This window comes from Apodemus sylvaticus, chromosome 15, assembly GCF_947179515.1.
Source record: "Apodemus sylvaticus chromosome 15, mApoSyl1.1, whole genome shotgun sequence".
In the NCBI taxonomy this organism is placed as follows: domain Eukaryota; kingdom Metazoa; phylum Chordata; class Mammalia; order Rodentia; family Muridae; genus Apodemus; species Apodemus sylvaticus.
The window spans coordinates 85290513-85306102 of NC_067486.1; the positions used below are offsets into that span (position 1 = coordinate 85290513).

General features: G+C 40.5%; 1 protein-coding gene across 3 annotated transcripts in view; it reads left to right on the plus strand.

Annotated features, from left to right (window-relative positions):
* Spidr (scaffold protein involved in DNA repair) overlaps nt 1–15590 on the plus strand; it is a 220384-nt gene that overhangs the window by 10597 nt on the left and 194197 nt on the right. For all 3 annotated transcript variants that reach the window (XM_052157865.1, XM_052157866.1, XM_052157867.1), the window contains exons 4-5: nt 2676–2852; nt 5565–5719. In XM_052157865.1, the coding sequence (XP_052013825.1) occupies nt 2676–2852; nt 5565–5719 (332 nt within the window). The remainder of the gene's footprint in view (nt 1–2675; nt 2853–5564; nt 5720–15590) is intronic.

Sequence of the window (15590 nt, forward strand, 5' to 3'; positions counted from 1 at the left end):
TTGGCCTCTGGTTCCTGGCCCTTGAGGCAGTGGGTTCCCTCTTGTGGCATGGGTCTCAAGCTGGACCAGTTCCTGCTTGTTCACTTCCATAATTTCTGTGCCACCATTGCCTCTTACTGGATTTATTTTAGTCATAGAATCTAATTCAGCAGTTCTCAACCTGTAGGTCATGACCCCTTTTGGGTGAATGACCCCTCCATGGGGTCACCTAAGACCACTGGAAAAGACAGATATTTACTTTACAACTCATAACTAGCAAAATCACAGTTGTGAAGTAGCAACAAAAATAAATTTATATTTAGGGGTCACCGCAATATGAGGAACAGTAGGGTCAAAGCATTAGGAAGTTTGAGAACTACTGATCTAGTAGGGTAGCTCAGGTTTAGAACATCAGGGAAATAATGAGTAAATAAATAAATACATCTAGAGAATCCAGCTATTTTGAGCTCTGTAATATTAATATGGAATTGGTTCTCCTGGTGAAAGGTGGCAGCTTGGTATCTTAGATTAAATTCTTGAGGCTGCTTTTGATGCTGAGGGTTTTTAGCCAATGAACTTTGGCTTCTTTGTGAAGATAGACCTTTTTCAGAACCTTGGCTAGAACCTGTCACATAGGGTTATCTCCACTAAAGATGATATGATGAAGTTAGGGAATTTTTAAAAAATATTTATTTTATGTTTATGAGTGATCTATCTGTATGTATGTCTACATGCCAGAAGAAGGTATCAGATCACATTATAGATGGTGTGAGCTACCACATGGTTGCTAGGAATTGAAATCAGGACCTCTGGAAGAGCAGCCAGTGTTCTTAAACACTGAGGCATCTTTCCAGCCCAAAGCTAGGGATTTTTATACATGTGCAATGCTGTCTAGTAAACTTAGTGTGAATTGTAGTGGAGAAGAGTGGGTCTATGCAGCAGTTACCACTGCCTGTGTTGCTCTCATTGTCCCATATCCCTGGGGTGCATTAGAGGAGTGATGTCTCATGACTTCAGAGATATTCCTGACTTCACTAGTCTTGGGAAAATAAGCTAAATGCTTACCTCTCAGATTCTACACTTGGGAAATTGATTATGATTGAGGGTTTTCTTGGTTATTGTATTAGGTGAGTCAGGAAGGTAGAATTCTTGATGCCGACACGGCTGCTGTGTCTGATGACATAAAGAGCTGTATGTGGGTTGTATGTGCAGTAACTTTCTGTGATCCAGAGACTGAACATTCTAAGCCACATTATCATTTCATTTTCTTTTACAGTTTCTTTTCTTTTCCCCTCTTTTGAGGCAGGGTCTCATATAACTCAAGCTGATGTTGAATGTGTAGCTGAGGCTGACCTTGAACTTCTGACCCTCTTACCTCTACCTCTTGAGTGCTAGGGTAGCAGGCATGCATTGCTATGTTCCAACAGAGATCCTGAGGCTTGGACCTCACGGTTCCTGCACACTAGATAAACTGTCTAAACATTGAGCTAGCTTTATATCCAGTGATCTTTTTCTGTGTGAATGAAAAATAAAATACCCAAAATGATCCTTTAAAAGTTATAAAACTCTGTCTTGTAGAATAAACAGGCAGACATCTTTTTGCAATACTTTTTGATATTAGTTCAGAATTATATATTTCTATTAGCACCAATGCTCTTATATTTACATCAGTTTATGTTTAATTTTTAAGATATATAGAAAAAAGATATGTTTCTTTAAATAAATATGGTTTATGTATTTTTTGTAGTTGTATATTCAGCTTTGGGAGAAAACTAAATATTAAATAAGTTGCTACTTGTATTTAATTACAAAGTGTACTTTTGAGATAATCTCTTTAGGCTAGAACATACTTGACTCAATATATTTTTTTTTATTATATAGCTGATATACAATATATTCTGAAAGGCTCATAGTTTGTACCAATGTACTTTATATATAACATGGTGATACCTAAGTCAAGATAAATATATAAAAGACTTATGAATAGAGGTCAATGGGAAAATGTATGTAAAGCACTTCCTAGAATTGGCAGTTTTAAAAATTAGTTTACAGTAGCCTATTAATAAGAATTTTAAGATAAAATTTCAAAAAACCCCAATAATAACAAAAATCCTTCTAAATAAAAATTGTTGCTAGCAAACAAACAAGCAAACAAACAAAAACCTCAACCACATTTATTTAGTAGGCTGAAGAAAAATATTATTATGAGAGCTGGAAAATATAAGGAACATATTTTTGTAAATAATGTTTGGGGTCGTCTATGTTCATGGTTGTTGGTTGTTGTTTTTTTTTTTTAAATTTCTTTCTGTTTTGTTTTTATAACTTATTTGTACTCCAGCTTTTGTCCTTGGCTTAAATTCAGAGAATCCTTGTGGATTCTTCATGGAGCACTGTGTAGGAAGATCTAACACTGCCTTGTTTTCATTGTCTTTAGAGGTTTTGTGTTTGTGGCATTATCTAAATAATACACATTGAATCTAGGCCTTTAATCTCAGCCCTGCACTCAAGGCAGAGGCAGGCAGATCTCTGAATTTGAGGCCAGCCTGATCTACAGAATAAGTTCCAGGACAGTCAAAACTGTGCAAAGAAAACCTGTCTCAAAAAACCCAAAAACCAAAACACAAAAGGAAAATAGCATAAAATCTCATTCTGATGAATAACAATTACCAGCTGAAGTCTTTTCTTTTCTGCAACAGAAACTACAAGTAAGAATGCTACTGAGCTTGCAAATATAACATGGAGTTCCAGTGAAAGTGATTTCTCAGATGAAGATAAGACACTCCCTGAATTATGGAGAGATGGTGGGCGTGGTCCTAGAGCCAACAGGCTTTGGGACAGGACTGTCCTATGTCCAGATGATGGAGACCTTGAAGGTAAATTGCTGGCTTTGTAGGAAGTCCAGTTTCTGTTAAATATTGGGTTCAGTAGTAGTTTTATGTATTTATTACGAATTTGTTCGTATTTATTTATTAGGATTATATTCATAAATATTCTAAATATTATATAGAATATTTATTAGGAATATATTCATTATGAATTACGAGTTCATTTTTATCTAGCCCTTTAGAAACATTTTCTTGCATAATATTTCTCATGGCAAATTTAAGAAATAGATATTACAGTGACTTCTTATTTTGTTTTTGCTTTTTTTTCTTAAATGTTGTATTGGTTCTTTGGGAATTTCACATCATGACCCCAATTCCACTCATCTCTCTGTTCCCTCTTACTTGCCCTTTACCCTTTTGTACTTCCACACCAAAAAAAAGGCATCTGATTGTGAAAGCTGTAGTGTGTTACAGTGTGTCTCACAGTACACTCTGTTCACACTTCTTTGCTTGTAATGTTCATTGCAATGACTCATTGCTCTGGTTCAAGGCCTCTGGCTTCTGCTGCACTCTCTGGAACTTCACTGGGACTCCTCTTGGGTATATTGTTGTTGCCCTGTGTTGTGGAGATCCTGTAGTTTTGGATCCATAGGACCAGCCCTTTCCACAGTCCAGCAGTTCATTGATGGTGTAGCTGTTGGGGTCTGGACCTGAGAGGTATATGAGCTGGCCAGTCCACCAGCTTTCCTGCACCTACACCACTAGGGTGAGCCCTCTAGGCCTGCTCTCGCTGGCTGATCCAAATGCCTAACCCAGCAAAGGGCAGGGCCAGCTTTCCCGATCTTATACCTTCCTTGCTAGCTCACTCAAAACACCTGAAACTAGCTCTACTTTGCTGCTCAGATGAGGTGGAGTGTCCACTCTCCCAAGTGTTGCAGCTGGTGAGGGACAGAGACAGTTCTCTCACTCTCATGTCGTCGGGGCCAGTTCACTTGCCATCCCACCACCAGGGTCAGCTCTACTGTGCTGCCTAGGTGAGAGGTCGGGCCAACTTTCTTGCTCTTAGGATTCTAGGGCCACATGTGATGAGGGGCAAGAGGTAGGAGAGGGCCTCTCTCTCTGTCTCTCTCTCTCTCTGTCTCTCTCGTTCATACTACTCCACTCGACAGGGCAAGTTCTCCCAGACTCACACCTTCTGGCTGGCCCCACTTTCCTGAGTACTATAGCTGGCTATGGTGGGGTCAGCTCTCCTGCTCTCATGTCCGTAAGGCCAGCTCTCAAGATGCCCAGGTGAGTCAACATGGCCTACTTATGGCATCCCAACCCAGGCTTGGTTCTGTATTGAGATCTTGTTCCATAAAACAAAAACTAGGGGCTGGGAAAATGCTTGCCTGCATCAGTAAAGAGTTGCTGCACAAGTGTGAGGACTTAATCTCCATCTCTAGCAGCCATGGTTTTTGTTTGTTTGTTTGTTTTGTTTTGTTTTGTTTTGTTTTGTTTTGTTTTAAAACTGAAATGGAAGAGGAGGAAAGATCCCTCATGCTCTGTCCTTCTTAGAAAGGGGAACAAAATACTCATGAGATCAAATATGGAGACAAAGTATAGAGCAGATACTGAAGGGAAGGCCATCCAGAGACTGACCCACCTGGGGATTCATTCCATTTACAGTCACCAAACCCAGACACTATTGTGGATGCCAAGAAGTGCTTGCTGACAGGAGCCTGATATGGCTGTCTCCTGAGAGGCTCTGCCAGAGCCTGACAAATACAGAGGCAGATGCTCACAGCCAACTATTGGACTGAGTGTGGGGTCTACAATGGAGGAGTTAGAGAAAGGACTATAGGACCTGAAGGGGTTTGCAACCCCATAGGATGAACAACAATATCAATCAACCAGATCCCCCAGAGCTCCCAGGGACTAAGTCACCAACCAAGTAGTACACATGGCTCCGGCTGCATATGTAGCAGAGGATGGCCTTGTCAGGCATCAATGGGAGGAGAGGCCCTTGGTCCTATGAAGGCTCGATAGATGCCCAGTGGTTTAGAACCATGTGGGTGCCAGGAATGGAGCCTCGGTCCTCTGTAAGAGCAGTCAGTACGTCTAACTACTGAGACATCTCGCTATTCCTGAAAGATATTTTTTTTTAATTTTTTTTAAGATTTATTTATTTTAGATATATATGAGTACACTGTCTCTGTCTTCAGACGCCTCAGAAGAGGGCATTAGATCCAATTACAGATGGTTGTGAGCCACCATGTGGTTGCTGGGAATTGAACTCATGACCTTCGGGAGAGCAGCCAGTGCTCTTAACCTCTGAGCCATCTCTCCAGCCCTGAAAGATATTTTTTAACAATGGTCTATATAAATAAATCATGGTTCATTGATACCCTAGACTACTGAATTATGTAGAACGAGTCAGCTTTCTGTATATTGATAAGGAGGGGTTTCTTCATTATCTTAATTCAGAAAACATCAAGATGTGTAAGACAGGAGAAATGATATTTATCTTATTTTCTTGAGCATGCTGGAGGAACTACAGGGATTCGAAAACAATTGAATAAATACTTGTTCACTTAAATTTCAGGTTGGGTAAGAGTTGGGAAGAACCGTGGCTAGAGAGAGAATTGGAGAACAGTTTTTACTGTTAGTGTGTTTATAGAAATCATCCCATGCTATAGGCACATCAACCACTGAGAATATGCTTGTAAAATAAATATAATGGGGGTGTAAAACTAATCAGTGTAAAAATGTATTTTTTAGATGAATTACAGGTTATTGAATGGGAGATTAACAGTGACACAGAAGATCCTGGTGGGTCTTTTGAATGTGAAGATGATGAGAGGGCACTGGACATCTCGGATTGTGCTTCTTGTACAAGTCTGACAAGTGATGACAGGCTATGTGAGCCCCCTGAGGTAAGAAAAGATTGTTTAAAAAAATCTATTATGGCCCTTCTAACATTTGGTAATCGTAACTCTGTCTTTTCAAGGACAGTGACTTGTAACCATTGCTCGATCACATTGTTCCTCACTCCTGTTTCTAAGGTGACAGGTCTCTCCTGTATTGAGCTTCTCTGTCCCATGCTCTCCTTGTAGTCTCCGTAAGGTATATTGAAGTTTGTGACTAGTAGTTGACATTTTTACAATTGTGAATCATTGACATTGATGATTAAGGTGACTTACTTCTTTCATAGTTTTTTGCTTTCCTTGGACATAGTAATTACTAATTTTTTTTTTTTTACTTGTCTAATTTAGCACTAATAATTTGTCTCCGTTGATTGTATGTATTTAGATGTTTAGTCACAATAGGGATTTTGTTCGTTCTATTTTCTTAGAGAACTCTAGCCTACAACCTCCTAGCTTCTCAAATTTGAATATTATATTCTCACTAGTTTTGGATGTTGTCACTCTGGTGTCTCCCTTCACCATTAGTATTAGTTATTTTTAGAAGCTGTGACCAAAACTCTAAGATAACAGCTTAAGGGTGGAAGGATTTATTTTGATTCACCACCTCAGAGGTTGCCTGACTTCATGTATTTGAGCAGAACATTACAGTGCTGGAGGTATCTGGTGGATGCCACATAGTAACAGAAAGGACTTAGATACCTGCTGCAATCTTAGGAAGCATGGTCCTAGCGATCTGCTTCCTTCAGCTGGACTTAACCCTAGGTATGTCACAGAATATCACAGAATAATGTTGGCACAGGGGACTAGTGTGTGCCACAAGAGCCTGCAGAGGATTCCTACCCGGACACTATCACCGTCATTCCAGGAATTTATTTATGACCCTTAATCCCTCATGGAGCTCTGTGCTAACCTGTACTTAAGAAGTTTTCACCTTCAGTTTGGTCAGACATATTTTCCAGTAGCCTCAGAAAAACAATTCAGAGAGGATAATTGGTTGAGATTTGGCATGTCTGAAAATGTTATCAGCAGTGTCATAATTTGCCACAGACCAAACTCAGCCTTGGGATAACCAGGATTCTTTTGGTCCAGGAAGGCATGGATTCGGTGAAATGATACACAGACATCAGACGCAGAAGTGGTTTTTGGATCTGAGCATATTTTTCTGTTTTGAGGCATGAGCCTTTAAGCATGAGGGGTTGACATTTACATATCAAAAGATGTATCCAGTAAAGGAGGCACCAGGAACAATTAGCATATCCATTTGGCACAAGGAAGTATAAAATCAACTAGGTAAAACGCTTTCCCAGGTAACAAATTTAGAAGCTCAAACACAGACAACATCAATCTTCTTGATATAAACTTTTAAAGGACGTTTTGTCAAACTCCCTGAGTCTAAATGAGTCTCCGTGAGTAATAAGTATGAACTGCATCCTGAATCACACCTGGATAAGTTAAGAATGTTGTTTTGGCCAAAGACCCCCTAGGTGGGGTCTGCAAGACAAAAGCAGTTCCTCACAAGCTTCCATTGAGGCAGCTCTGAGCTTTGTACCAACTCAAATGTAAATTCTTTCTAATTTGCCCAACACCCACCTGTTCAGCCAGGACCTTGTATAAGGTTCTTCAGATGTAAATATCTTCTAGTCTGGGCCTATTGTTTCAAATCCACCTGTCCTGCAAGGGTGACTATGAGGGTCAAAAAACAAAAGAAACTTTTTCATGTGTCACTGGTTAAACCTCTTCTTAATAACATTATATCTTTTAAATTGTACCACTGTGCTAATTAATGCTTTTCATACCATAGTGTCAGAGCCATACTTCATTTATATACTGTTGGGAGGTAAATGTAATTACGTTAACAACCGGAGCAAAATTCTTTTACATCTTAATTTGCTTGGTTTTTCTTAGTCCCAACTACTAAGAAGGGGGAGAGTTTAGGAGCAAAGCAAATTGCCAAGTGAGATTTTCAGCTTCTGAATAGAGGTGTTCCGAAGGGCTCCAGGAGACATTTCTCGCCTCAGTCTGTAAAACTTTGTCTCACAGAATCTACTGGAGCCACTGCGGCAATGATTTACATCTGTAATCTTGGCATTGAGGAGGCTGAGGCAGGAGCATTATGAGTTTGAAGCCAGTTTGGGTTGCATAGTTTGAGAGAGAGAGAAATGGGGAGGAGAAGGAGGGAGGACAAGAAAGGGGGTGCTTTTATAATATATCAATGTGACTGAAAACTTGTATAGACCTTTAGGTTGAAAACAGGTTTCTTTTAAAGCTTTGAAAGCATGCTTTTATTGTCCTTTATCTTGAATTATTGTCAGTAAGCCTAAAGTATTCTCATTCTTAATCTTCTATGATTTCTTTATTGCTATGTTTAAACAATTTGATTGTGGTGTGCCTTGGTATGATGTTCTGTTTGATATTTGTCAAGATTCTGGTGAATGGAATGAACATGTTTTGAGGAGTCCTCAAGACCAATAAGATCAGTATTTGTCATTTTTTTTGTATTTTGGCTGTGGGAGAGACATAGATGCTGGTAACCTTATGTATGCCAGTATAGGAGTATACCACCCAAGTATATGTTCCTTAGTATGTTTTTATAACAGCTGTTTTAAACAAGTATGAAGTAATATTTCATTGTTTTTAAAAAGAGCTATTATTTGTGTGTGTATGCATATGCACAGATGTGAACATGCTTGTGGATGCTCACAGAGGCGAGAAGGGGTTGTTGAGGTTTCCTAGAGCTGGATTTATAGTAGATAGTGAGCCACGCAGTATGAGTGCTAGAAACCAAATCTGATCCTCTGGAAGAGCCACAAATGCTCTTAATCATGGAGCCATTTTGACAGCTCCTCATTGATATTTTAATCTGCATTTCTTTGAAGACTACTAAGGATGTGATTTTTGGTCATTAGTGTGTCTTCGTACATTTTTAAAGTTTCTTACCACCACCACCACCACCACCACCACCACCACCACCACCACCACCACCAAAAACTTCACAAAAAACTAGACCTATGCTATAACCTAGAAAACATACATATTGGTATATATGCAAAGGAATGAAATCAGTGTGATGAAGAGTTATCTGTGCTTCCTGTTATTATTGTTTGCTTTTCTTTCTGTTGCTGTGAAAAAGTGACTAAAAGCAACTTGGGAGAGGAACAGGAGTCAAGACGGGAATTCAAGAAAGGAGCTTGAAGCAAAAACCACCAAGAAATGCTTCCTAGTGGTTGCTCTCCTGGCTTGCTTGGTTATCATCCCAGGTTCTTGCTTAGAAATAGCATCACCTAGAGTGGGCTGAATCACCACCCAATATCAGTTAGCAATTAAGAAATGCCCCACAGACAGACATGTCCAGAATAGTCTGACGAATCCAATTCTTAAATTGAGATTCTTGCATACCCTTTCCCAGGGATATATCTAGTTTTGTGTCAAGTTAACAAAAACTAACTAACATGTTATTGTAGAATTATTTATCATAGCAAAATGGATGTAGAAGCAACCCCTAGATGTCCAGAATTAAATAAATGGGAAGATAAAATGTGTTTTAAATATGTCATTAATATTGTTCATCCTTTACAAAGAAAGGAATTGTGATGTTTGTAGTAACATTAGGAGACATCTGCTGATTGAAATAAATCAGATACATATGAAGGCAAAATAGGTTTAGTATCTTTTATCTGAGGTTGTTTTAGATAAAATGTATTTTAGATTTTAGAGTTTTGGAGTATTTGTATATTGTGGTGGTTTGAATATGCTTGGCCTAGGGAGTAGCACTATTTGGTTATATGACTTTGGTGGAGGAAGTGTGTTACTGTGGACGTGGGTTTTAAGACCTAGCTGCCTGAAAGCCAGTATTCTGTTTACCTTTGGAACAAGATGTTGAACTCTCAGCTCCTCTTGCACCATGCCTGCCTGGGTGCTGTCATGCTCCTGTCTTGATGATAATGGACTGAACCTCTAAACCTGTAAGCCAGCCCCAATTAAATATTGTACTTAAAAGCCTTACCTTAGCCGGGTGGTGGTGGCGCACGCCTGTAATCCCAGCACTCTGGGAGGCAGAGGCAGAGGCAGGTGAATTTCTGAGTTCGAGGCCAGTCTGGTCTACAGAGTGAGTTCCAGGACAGCCAGGGCTACACAGAGAAACCCTGTCTCGAAAAAACCAAAACCAAATCCAAAAAAAAAAAAAAAAAAAAAAAAAAAAATGCCTTACCTTGGTCATGGAGTCTGTTCACAGCAGTAAAACCCTAACTAAGACACACATATATAAAGTGTTTTCTTGGATGTGGGAATGAGGTCTAAACATAACATCAGCTATTCTGTGGCATATAATCATGTACATAAAAAGACTGAAGGGAATGTATATAATGCTTAAAGTATGCCTGGCTTTTAACTATAATTCAACACATGAGATCAAGTGTGTAGTTTTCCACTTGAGGTGTCCTGTCAGTTACTGAGAACATTTCATATTTTGGAATTTGTATTTTTCAATTCAGGATGTGTCTTAGTCAGGGTTTCTATTCCTGCACAAACATCACGACCAAGAAGCAAGTTGGGGAGGAAAGGGTTTATTGAGTTTACACTTCCAAATTGCAGTTCACATCACTAAAGGAAGTCAGGACAGGAACTCCTGTCGCTTTTCTTTTTCATCCCCCTTTCATCTTCTTCCTTTCTTTCTCTGCTCCTTCTCCTCCTTTGTCTCCCTGCTGTGGTAGACTTTCTCAGCAGCCTTCACTAAATCTCTCAGCCTTCACCCTGTCGTCCCTGTAAGCCTCTGAAGCTTGTTCATGATATCTCCACTAGCCTGCTCTATAAAAGCCATAGTCACAGTAGCTTTGTGCTCCTCGCGGATGGGGTCATAGGGCATATATTGGTAGAATGCTTCCATGAGCTGCTGTAGAAAGGCAGCAGGAGACTCATCTGATCCCTGTTTAACCTCACATAACTTGGTCAAATTTGTGAGCCTCCGGGCAGCTGCCTTGAGACCTGCCAACAGAGCATGGCTGTAGACCTGTAGACCTGGCTGTGCTCCTTACTTTCAGCTGAATTAAAGTCCCAATCAGGTCGGGTTAAAGGGAATCCTGTGTCAATGACAGATGGGTTTTCCAAGGGAGCCCCTGTGTCCGGGGCACATTCTTTCAGGCCGCATTGAGGATCCTTTCTCGCTACCCCCTCCCCCCTACCCTGGGGGGTGGGGTTGAAGAGGTAGGCTGATGGGTAAATAGGACAGTTTCAAAGAGATTAATCAAACCCTTGGGATTATTGTCTGAGAAAAGGGGATGCCGAGACTTCCAGTTGTATAGGTCAGCAGATGAGAACTGCCAATATTGCGTAGTGTGATTGCCCTCCTCATCCAGAGGTCCATATGCCCTCAGCAGGAGAGCCACTGTGCTATCAGGGGAGGTGGTTCTCCAGGACCGGGAAGTTAGGGGTCTCCTCCCACTCCTCCCTCCAGTAAGGGGGAGGGGTGCAATAGTCCTAGTTCTGTATGGGCTGAGGATCCTGGGGCCTGTGCTAGTGCTGGCAGGCCCATAGGGGGATATGGAAGAGGAGAGTCTAGGAGCAACAGGTCTACTGTCAAAGGGTCTTAGAGGATCAACTTCTTCTCAGGTCTGGTTCCCTCCTCCAGTGTTTCCTTTTTTCTGATGGCCAGAACCTTTGAGGTGAGTCTTGGGGAAAGAAAGGCTTTCATGGGGGTGGGAGAGTACTCCACTAGATTCTTCCACGTTATTATATAGCGTACCTGGTCAGGGTGATCATGTGGTCCCTGTCTAAAAATCCTCCCCTCAACTGCCCTAATGACAGGCAAGTCACAGTCTCTGTGAGGGGCCCAAAGGCAGGCTACTCTGAGGAACATAGGGTGACTAATTTGCTCTTTTTACTACAACAGACAGGTTCTCTCCTCTTTCCTTAACTTCCTTTTAATGTGTCACTAAAATATCCAGCAGGGTAGACAGTCTGTCCCATGTCCAAAAATATCATCAGCCCAAGTCCAAGAACACAGAACGAGATGACCAACAAACACAGAAACTGAACCCTCCAAGACTTCAGGGGGTGAATTAGAGTCCTCCTGACTCCCTCCTGGGAGTCTGAAGCATCCAGACCTCCCATGGTCACGAAGATGTGGCAAGGCTGCCAGCCATTGCTGTTAATTGAGCGGCCTGATCAATAGCCCTCTTGGCTGTCTCCCTTACTGGTGAGCCAAAGTGGAAGTAAAAAAAAAGATCAGAAGTGTATGTCTAACATGGTATGTCCATCCTCAATACTTCATTTATTCCCTTCAAGGTAATGAGAGGTTTTCCCTTAGTCCCCCACCACTCTACCATTCTGACTTTTACATTAGAAATACAAGTACAAAGAAAGCTCAAGAATAGACATGTAGATTGTACATGTTAAACAAATGTTCCCTAAGAATATTTATTTTGCATATATGGGGTATTACAAGTAGTGTACAAAATCCTCAGAAAATAACCTTTTATTTTTTTCTATTTAAACCAGTTTTTAACCTAACTAGGAAGTTTCTGATAATGAAAATGAAAAAACAAAAAGAGAGGCTTACCTTAGAGGCTATTGGAATATGTGCATTTTATGTTCATGTTTTTGTATGTGTGTGTGTGTGTGTGTGTGTGTGCTAATGTGGTTAATATCTATAATTTATCATTTTTTTATTTATTGATTTCTTTCTGGAAGAAATTCATTTCTTCTTAACCAGAATTATCATTAACCATGTCAATGAATGCAAAAGCAGAGTCCAGTGCTTTATGATGGAGGGTTTTTCTCTGATAACATTTATTTTTGTCATATGCACAATATATACACATATACATGAAGCAAATAAATCTTAAATATGTAGTTTTACATATTAGAATTTGTAATATTTTTACATATTAGAAATTGATAAATACATTAAATATTTAAAAACCAACCTGTTGTTTAAAAGTGATGTAGAACTTCTCCTTTGGAACATTTTTTTTTTTTTTTACATTGGTTATATCAGCTGGGTATCAAGAGGCCAGTGATATTTGAAGAAACCTATCTTCCCATTAAATCTTTTACCAAAAATACTCATTTATACCCTTCCAAATAAGTTGTAGATGTAGACCATTGTCTGAAGGGCACCTGTTGGGATTTTCAGTTTCTTGAGTTCTTGGATAAGGAATTGGACAAGCACACATACATAGTGGTATTAATAGAAATGGAGATAACCATCTGTAGCTGTAGCTCTAGAAAATTCAATATCTGCTTCTGTCCTCAGTAGGTATCTACATATATGTGGTATACACACAAAAGACACACTTAACTATAATTTACACATATATAAAACTCTTTAAATTCTCTGCCTTTATCAGGCCGTACTTATGAAATGAGTATCTGATAGACAGTACATTTGAAGCGTCATGGAAACATAATCTTTAATGCAATGAATGCACCCTCCGAGGACTTCATCAGTTCTGAGCTTTGATGTTATAGCTGAGAGTGCCTGGCCAAACAGGTATTCTGATACAATCAAGGTATGTAACCATGTGAAAAACTAGATGAAGAATAGTTTTGTACTTTAATAGAAAAAAGAATATGTAATGAACATGAGCTGTTTCAGAACTTCAACATTTGAAAGTCTGTTCCCAACATTTTCTGTAGTAGTGTGCTTTAACCCATGTTCCATTGAACTAAATACGTAGCTGTGGTTGGTAGCACTGTTATTTCCAAAAGGAATTTCAATGAAGACTATTATTGAATAGGTAGTACATTTGCAGTGGATAGGAAGGGGACTTTGTATTGTTATTATAAAGTAAGACCAATGTGAATGAAAATGTCTGAAAACTTTGGATAGTAAACTTCAATCTTACAACCACACAGTAGTGACAGCTTTCATGTGCATGTATATTATACCCAATGTGTTATATAATATGTTGTGCACTACAGACTCACTTTTGCAGTGTTCTCTCATGCAGTTTCCAGAGTGACTCTGTTGACGTGAGTATCACTGTGTTTATTTTGCATGTGAGATTTACTTGGCTGTATCTTAAATAATAGAAATGTGCCCCAAATAGCTTTGCCTGTAAGGGTAATTTTTGGTGATCATCTAGACAGTTTAACTGTCTAGTTCATGCATGAGGTTCTTACAGGAGTATTATTATTTAAGAGAAAGTGATAAAGGAAAGTTTGAACTTACATTTAGGTTTATAAGGGAACAGTTAGCTTACTTTACTAGCCTGCTTGTTGTCATCTACTTGTGTAGCAAAACCTTAGATCTAGGTTTTGGCACACTGTGGTGTTTGGATCTCAGGGAGGGAAAATCACTCCACCTGGTCCCAGTCCTCACTTTTAAGGTACCTGTTAGAACTTGCCTGGCCTGTGGGAGACTGTAGCGTTCTGCTCAGGTGGATTTCTTTCCTTCGGTTTACTTGAGAAGCCTGCCAGATTCTGCTCATGGAGAGCAGAGTGACAGGTGCCAGATGATTGGGAGAATAGCAGATTTGCTTTAATTAATTTCTCACTGGTCTTGTGTTTTTACTTCTGTCATTTTATCGTGGTAGGAGGTTACATTATTACACAATGGATCGAGAATGCCTTTACTTTCCTTTGTGTATAATATTTAGATTTTTGTTTTGTTTTGTTTTTGATTTGTTTTTTGAGACTGGGTTTCTCTGTGTAGCCAAGGCAGTCTTAGAACTCAGTCTGTAGACCAGGCTGGCCTCGAACTCAAAAATCAGCCTGCCTCTGCTTCCTAAGTGCTGGGATTGAAGGCGTGCGCCATTGCCCAACGTATTTAGTTTTTTGTATTGGACATTTTTAGAAGAAAAAATACAAGGTTCTTTTAAAAACTTTTTATTGATTCTTTGTGAGTCAAAAAAAAAAAAACAAAATAAAAATATAAGCAAAAGAAAACAAAGTATAGAAAACATCTCATCGTGGATGCTGCTGTAGTGTGCTCCGCAGCATACACTTCTGTCCACACATCTTTATTTGCAAATGTTCATTACAATGAGTCATTGGTGTGGTTGGAGGCCTCTGGCTTCTGTTACAGGATCCTCACTGGGACTCCTCTTTGATATCTTTGACCAGTAGGACTGGCTCATTTGCACTCTCTAGCAGTTCATAGATGAGGTAGATGCTGGAGTAGGCCCACTCAAAGCCCTGGATCTGGGTCTGAGTGGTAGCTGAGTTGGTCGGCTTGCCAGCTCTCCTATACCTGCACCACTAGGGGGAGCTCTCCAGCATTACTTCAGCCAGTTCACCCAGGGCTGCAGAGTCAGCTCTTCAGCTCTTATGCCCCGGGGGCAGCTCATTTTCAACTGGAGACAGCTCTACTGTTCTTCTCAGTTCAGGGGCACGGGTAGCTCTTCCAGGTGCTGCAGCTGGCCAGGGACTGGGCCAGCTCTTCTGCACCCTGGCTCATCCATGTTCCTGCCACCAGGGCCAGCTTTACTGTGCCGTTCACTGTCCTAAGTACTGCAGCCAGTGAGGGGTGGGGCCAGCTCTGCACTTGCTGTCGATGTCAGTGTGGCAGTGATCCCAGGCGGCAGCCCAGACCAGGGACATATGAATGGTCTTTAATGATAATATGAGCTACGGACACAGACACAGACCAGACATGGTCCCCAGCAGTCGTGTGGCCTCAGGTAGCAGGGCAGGGTACTCAAAGGCTGTCGCTCCCCATCCTCTTGTCTCCGGTCCCGCCTTTCTGCACCATGTTCAGCTTCCACAGTGCTTCTCTTTTCGCGCATCTGTCCACCATTTAGACGTTGTAGTGCTTCCCCCTGCCGCAGACCATGTTGCTGGTGGGCCTCTGGATAGCTTCCTCTGCCGTGCTGCTGGGGCCTCTCCCTGTCCTGTGTTAACCTGTGCACAATGAACCATTTCTATAAATACATTCTGTGGGTTT